Genomic DNA, 7,500 nt, shown 5'->3' with positions numbered 1-7,500 from the left:
CCTAGCTTTAGCTATACACAGTCAACGCTCACCCTCTCTACATCTCTCTCTCACACACACACACACACACTCTACACTGGGCTGAATCGAAGCACCAACTACGCAGAAGACTTACTAGTAGCACAGGTAGCACCGTAAGATTCACAAGTCCAGAGTCTGTGTACCTTCTTGGAGATGGCGGAACAAGTACCCCTTCCCAGGCTGACCGAGGGCTACTTGGGCAAGCAAAGCAAGTTCGATGAATACGGACTGAGCAATGTGTCCCATCCTGACCCCGTGGTTTACATGGCTGACGACCAGACAGAGGTAAGTCTGCAATATGTATACATGTGTGTCACAGTGTGATATTAGGAGTAACGTGGAAATCTTATTCGTTATTGTGTTCATCCACATAGGCCACGCAAGTCATGAGGGTAGTTTTGTGCAGAAATACATCAGCTCGTGTAGCTTTTTGTTCCACTATGTCAATGTGTGAGCCGGCTATGCATGTAGTGACCAAAGTAATGCCTGTTTATGTTGTGTTTTGTTTTCATGTGCAAGCTCCGTGAGGGCCTATAGCTTGCCAGGTGGTTGTAAGCTGCGCGCTTTACTACTGTGACATTCGTTACTGTATCAGCTAGATTAAATTGATGGGAAGTTAAGCGTGTAATAAAGATCACCAGCTAGTTTGGGAGTCGTGTGCATTGACCTGTGAAGGAGTCACTGTCAAGCAATGCAGGCCACTCTACAGTGTATTAACAACACTATTTGGTTTTGAGCTCTCTCTACTCAACTGTGCATAACACTGCATGTCATTACCGGTTTCTGCCCATGATGTTGTTACTGTTTCGGCAACTGGCACGCCCGGCCAATAAATACTACAAGTTTTCCCACTCTGATACTGTGTGGACAACAGTTCACGCGTGCAAAATGCATTTTAGGTTTCTGTGTTTACCTGTCAGTGTTACACAGGTAAATCTACACTGGAAAATCGCAGTTTTTGTGCAGATGTTTATTACTGAAATGTGTTGTGCGCGTTGTAGACAGTACACGCATGTCAGTAATAAACAATACCAGTCTTCGGCTTAATGTCGTTTTGGCTTCTGTGGGCAAACTATGCTCGTCAAAAACGCCACCGCTTTTTGCATAATTGTTGTGTGTTACTGAAAACAGGGTTATGCGTGCAAAACACATTGCCAGTCAGTTTCCGCGTAGACGGATGCACATGTAGGCTACATGTCGAGTGTCAAGACAAATGTATGCATGCGGCAGCCGAGACTGCCAATTTCTCCAGGTACGCATTTGTCAAACTGAGCTTGCGGGTACCGGTACAGACCTGATTACAATTCAACAACGAATCCTAAAATTTATCAATTGTGGCGATTCGTGGGATTCGTGGTCTATGTGAAATAGGGCCATAAGAGACTTACTTTTCATGCAGTGTGGGCATGTTTTACTGAGCTTCTATTTGATCCCTAACACTACCATGCAGTGTCAAAGTCTGCGAAACACTGAAGAGGGGGCAGCCATGCAGACTGTAGATTTAGGTGTGTTTCCAAGAGCAAAGATGCTCTCAAATCTATTTTACCGCATGGCCCGCACAGATGAGCGGTGGTTCGGCAGTTACTCTTTTACATGACGGGAAGCCGGAAGGTATCTTGAAGAACCCGGATGTGACGAAACAGACTGCAGTGGTCACGTGTATGTGTGTGACCGAGAGTTACAGGACACACGCATTCATATGCTGGCATTTCTTGGCGCTCGATGATGAATAGCATTACTTCTAAACATCCGGCAAAGCCATCGTGAAGCGTTTGTATCTGGACTTCCGCTCAAAGACACTGTATTTCTGTATTTGTTTGTTTGTTTGTTTGTTTGTTTGTTTGTTTAACGCCCAGTCCACCACGACTGAGGGTGATACCAGGGCGGTGCTGCTCACATTTAACGTGCGCCACACACAAGACAGAAGTCGCAGCACAGCTAGGCTTCATGTCTCACCCAGTCACATTATTCTGACACCGGACTAACCAGTCCTAGCACTAACTACATAATGCCAGACGCCAGGCGGAGCAGCCACTAGATTGCCAATTTTAAAGTCTTAGGTATGACCCGGCCGGGGTTCGAACCCACGACCTCCCGCTCACTGGGCGGACGCCTTACCACTGGGCCACCGTGTTGCAGTTATTCCTGTATACAGCTTGATGTACACCATGCCTTGTTGAATATATAAGAGCATCCTTTCACTAGGACACACGTATGTGACAGAGAGACTACCGTCGCCCTTCACAGCAGACTCCGCAGAGTTGTTCGCCTTAGAAGTTGCGAGCTATTTATAGCTCGCACGGCCGACACCTGTGCAGATTGTAGAGTTCTGTTTGTGATGGGGTCTGGCGGCTTTTGTTTCTCTGTTCATAAAGGGAAAGTTTGTGTGCGCGCCTGTGTGTGTTTTTAATCTAAGACAAATGTCACCAATGTTTTTGCAGAGTGACGTTAAATAAACGATTTTATCATCATTTATCCGTCTCTGTTTGTTCATGGATTCCTTTGCGAATGCATAACAGTTTTTAAAGGGCTTAGAAATAAGCTCTAAAATTCTCAATCCTGTTTGATTGGACTTCGCCTCCAAAGGTGATTGTGGTGTTTCGGCACTCGGTTACACATACCACACATCAACAAGCCTGGCTGCTTCCCGTTGCAATGAGAGTTGGGTCCCGCATAGCCATATCGGCGGGGGCCCGGGTAGCTCAGGTGGTAGAGCACTGGACTTGTGATCGAAAGGTCTCTGGTTCGAATCCGGGCCGAGACGGACACGGGTCAACTTTAAGTGCAGACCCAGAGACGGTATCCATCTCCCACCCTCGTGTCACCACAATGGCACGTTAAAGATCTTGGTCATTCTACCATAAGTGCAGATGGCTGATACCACCTAAACACGCATACATCAAAAGCCGTGAGGGCGTAAAAACTCGAATCGTATAAACCAATTCATGTCCAATACAGGCAATTAAGATCTGACGGACAATAATCCCCTTAAAAATTTACTTTTTGCCATATCGGCTGAAGGGACGTTACAAACAACCACCAACATCCTGTGAAAAGAGGGACTTTGTGTGTGAATTAACTTTTGCAGATTGACACACGGATGTGAGTTACAATATTAATTCAGCAACAACAGCAAAATCCCACTCGGCACAGAAAGCAGCCAGGCTGTACTCGGAGTGTTGGTACCTGTCCACCGAGAAGGATGGATCAGTTGTGACTGAAAATATGGTCTTACACGAGGTGGAACGTGTGGTGGTTTACATGACGCTGTACACGAGAAGGAATTTTATTTTCTTTTTTTTCCCCAATCTGTCTCTTTTTCATGATGGTGTCCTTTATTGTATTTAAACACGCGAACAGTTTTAAATTTGCTACTCGTCAATCACTATTTATTTTATTTGATTTCTTTTTTTATTCTTCATACTTGTTCTTCGTTTCATGTGTGTATTATAGTAGGGACTACATGTAGCTGTAAGAAAGGACCATATGGACCTAATGCTATCATCCCTCGGTAATAAAGTTTTCGAGTTCGAGTTCGAGTTCACTGGCATGACATATTTGTGTGTGAATGTCACGTTTTGGGAATCAGCTGAATCATTTGCAATCCATGCCCCGTACCCCCCCCCCCCCCCCCCTCCAAAAACACAATACATAAATAAATAAATACATTGATTTTTGGATCCAAATAAAACTGTAAAAAAAATACAGCTTTAAATGTGGCTACGTCTCACCAAAGTGTGTTCTCAGACTTGTGCAATCAGAGGCAATAGGTGGTACAAGCCAAAGAGGCTGTGCTGCTTGCCTTTTCCACGTCGCGCTTGTTGTTGGAAGGCACCGGAGAAATGTCAAGCAGATAACATTGCTGGCTCTGTCTCACACAACTTGGAATCACAGGCATCAGAACATTTTTTCTTGTATTTTTCTCCCTCTTTAAAACTTTTTATTCTGGTGAATTGTATCAATTTTGTCATGAAATGCAAAGATACCAAGGACATGATCCATGTTACAATGTCAGAACTATGTTCAATATAATGAGCAGGTAGATATAGCCATTCTGTATAGTCATTCCAAAACCGGTATTGCTTCAGGCAGTGAATAGTCCGTGGTGCGTTGGTACAAGACGCACTGAAGCTAGCTTTATAGTCATTCCAAAACCGGTAGGCCCCCTATTGCTTCAGGCAGTGAATAGTCCGTGGTGCGTTGGTACAAGACGCACTGAAGCTAGCTTTATAGTCATTCCAAAACCGGTATTGCTTCAGGCAGTGAATAGTCCGTGGTGCGTTGGTACAAGACGCACTGAAGCTAGCTTTATAGTCATTCCAAAACCGGTATTGCTTCAGGCAGTGAATAGTCCGTGGCGCGTTGGTACAAGACGCACTGAAGCTAGCTTTATAGTCATTCCAAAACCGCTATTGCTTTCAGGCAGTGAACAGTCCGTGGTGCGTTGGTACAAGACGCACTGAAGCTAGCTTTATAGTCATTCCAAAACCGGTATTGCTTCAGATAGTGAACAGTCCGTGGTGCGTTGGTACAAGACGCACTGAAGCTAGCTTTATTTCCTGTTCAACGCTGTGCATTGATTATCGGTCTGTATATCTCATCGTGAAACATAGATTTTAAGTTCTCTGTGACCGTAAAAAGCAAGGCGCGAAATCAAAAATAACTTGAGGCCACTTTCAGTATTTCTTGTGGCCGCAAGGTGGGTTAAGTGTGGAGAGTTTTCCGATCTCCCAGGTCAACTTATGTGCAGACCTGCTAGTGGCTTATCCCCCTTCGTGTGTACACGCAAGCACAAGACCAAGTGCGCACGGAAAAGATCCTGTAATCCATGTCAGAGTTCGGTGGGTTATAGAAACACGAAAATACCCAGCATGCTTCCTCCGAAAGCGGCGTATGGCTGCCTAAATGGCGGGGTAAAAACGGTCATACACGTAAAATTCCACTCGTGCAAAAACACGAGTGTACGTGGGAGTCTAAGCCCATGAACGAAGAAGAAGAAGAAGAAAAGTATTTCTTGCGCCTGTGTTCTCGCAAATACAGGAAGAAAATCCCTCCGAGTTCTTCATCTCACCCCTCACTGATCCAAGAAAAAGGTAAATCTGTACGCCGATATACATTCAATTTCTTTTTACTTTCAGCAAAACACCGACTTCAACGTTTTGCATACACTGAAGTGTGCACATGATGAAACTAGGTTATCCAGGTGACAGTAGATGTTTGGGAGAGAATCAGTTTCACGTGCAACACACATGCGGTCATATGTGCTTTGAAGAAACAGTCCTTCCTGCATGTAAAAACGATTCTGCGCATTATCTGACATCTGCCTGGGTCTCTACATGGAATAAGACCATCTCTCCATTTAAACACGTACCAAAAATCAACCCTCTTACTGCTTCATGTGCAGAGTTGGATGTTTTTCTCATGAATGCAGAAAGCAGTTGCGTTGTTGATTTTTGCTATTTATCCTACATACGTGAGAGAGACCACTCATTACATAACAATATCGTTCAAACCACACGTGTGTTGGCCTATATCATGTAAATGAGGTCATGTCAAGCAAGTCTGGCAGGGACCTGTTTTTCCATTGCTTATGATGCCAAAGTCACCGAGACAAACGTCATTACGGAAAGAAACAAAATTGTGCTCGCTAATTCCCCTCGATGAATTTGTAGAACTAACACGTCACGCTACATTTACCAGAGTGACGTTTCTTTGCTTTGACGTAAGAGATTGCACGAGGCTTTGGAAGAGATCGAGGTTCCAAAAGAAGCGTCTTGAATTTCGCCGCCTCGACTGTGGGACGTTTTGAGTAAAATACACGTAAGTACAGTATCATGTAGGATAAACAGAATACTATATGGCTTGCCGTGTCGTACCAGATTTACACTCGTTGCTTTTTCAAATAGTGAACAGATCGCTTTCGCTCGCAGTTCAATATTTAAAAAAACAAACTCGTGTAAATCTGGTACGACACAGCAATCCATGTAGGGGAAGGGCCCCTAATATGGACCATTTTTTGTTTATTGCTGATAACTAGCTTGTTTTCGTGCAAAGAAGTTTCATTTTGTGTTTGGTAGTCCTTCTTTCTTAGGTTAACCGTTAGGCCTAATTAGAGTAAAATAGCTTTGATACACATTCAGCAAAAATGAAATACAGAAAAAATCACAAAGGGTCCATATTAGGAGCCTGGGCGCCTAATATGGACCACCAGTGAAGCGGCCTTCACGAATCACTGTAAAAAGCCCCCTATATTTCAAAATAACATGATACAGCTTAGTGTACAAGTCAGCCTAATTAAAATATGCTCTAGATTTATCTGTTTCGGGTTGATGAGAGCATTATTTGAAGCACACCAGGAAACTAAAGAAGCTTATCAAAAACAGAGTGAAAATAAGTGAAATTATCAACTTCCACGAAAAGAAGAGCTTTCGTTGCATTTTTTTTAAATCTCGAGGGCTAGTTATAGGTTATTACTAGCAAGCGTCTTGATGAATTAATGAAAATAGCCTTTAGCTTTTATTTTCTTCGATTTGTTGAAGGTGGTCCATATTAGGGGACTCGCACATACTTTGAGATTTTGCTATTATTTTTTGTTTGCAGTAGAAACTCGGGGTCAACACTGCTAAAATGTAACAAATACGGTTTTAGCTGTCATATAATTATAGCCATTTCTGTTTGATAAAAGCTTTGGCTGTAGACAGAAACGAGTCCGTTTTAGGCGGCAAATTTAGAGTGAACGCTGCCAAAAGTGAAAAAAGAGAAAAAGCCTAACGGTTTTGAGATTTGTGCTTCTGCAACTGTTTTGACATGTGCAAGTTATCCAAAGAGGGTGAATACAGCGAATAAAACTTTTTTGAGCGCTCTAGCGCCGTTAGTTGGTGGTGGTCCATATTAGGAGCCGGTCCATATTAGGAGCCCTTCCCCTACCTAGTATTCTCTGTGTCCAAGTGGAGGGATGGTCCTTACCCCATTATAAAAGCCTGACCAGATCTGAGATGAGGAAAAGAAGTGTTTAAACGGAAAGGAATGTGCATTTTAAAGAGAATCAAACTTGGCCGCAGAAGTTTCTAGCTTGAGTTTCTTGTTTGGTTTAGTTCTTTAATTTCGATTCTAGGTGTAGTCCGTTTTATTTTTATAATTCAAAATATCTTATTTCGTTAAGTAAGAGCATAAACTCAGTGAAAACCGACCACCGATTATCGAGTTTATCCCGCGTCATGCGGCAATAATAAAATGATTCCTTGCAGTTCTCTCTATTAGCCCAAAACAGCTGCGGAGATCGCGTAGAACTGTTTTCTTACAGGGCTGAGATGAGAAACACGGGGTGGAGCCGCCAGAAGGAGAAAGCCAAAGGCGATAGATAACACCCTTGGCTCCACATTGGCATGTACATGTGGAGAGAGCAACTCACTGTTCCCCGTTCGAAGTCTATCTTTAGGGTAAAGCAAAACAGGTGTTCTGTATTTGATTATATTATGC

The 7,500-nt window shown here is 43.4% G+C and overlaps 1 protein-coding gene across 2 annotated transcripts in view; it reads left to right on the top strand.

Moving 5' to 3' along the window:
- Positions 1–7,500, top strand: part of LOC138981557 (kyphoscoliosis peptidase-like) — a 176,546-nt gene that overhangs the window by 212 nt on the left and 168,834 nt on the right. For both annotated transcript variants that reach the window (XR_011460659.1, XM_070354512.1), the window contains exon 1: positions 1–306. This exon is cut by the window's left edge and continues 212 nt beyond it. Coding sequence is in view for 1 of the 2 variants with exons in the window: in XM_070354512.1 (XP_070210613.1) it covers positions 175–306 (132 nt within the window). In the remaining variant the exon portion in view is untranslated. The remainder of the gene's footprint in view (positions 307–7,500) is intronic.

The sequence above is a fragment of the Littorina saxatilis genome, linkage group LG12, assembly GCF_037325665.1.
Source record: "Littorina saxatilis isolate snail1 linkage group LG12, US_GU_Lsax_2.0, whole genome shotgun sequence".
Lineage (NCBI taxonomy): Eukaryota > Metazoa > Mollusca > Gastropoda > Littorinimorpha > Littorinidae > Littorina > Littorina saxatilis.
The sequence above is the reverse complement of the archived record's forward strand: the minus strand, read 5'-3'. Positions and strand labels throughout refer to the sequence as shown.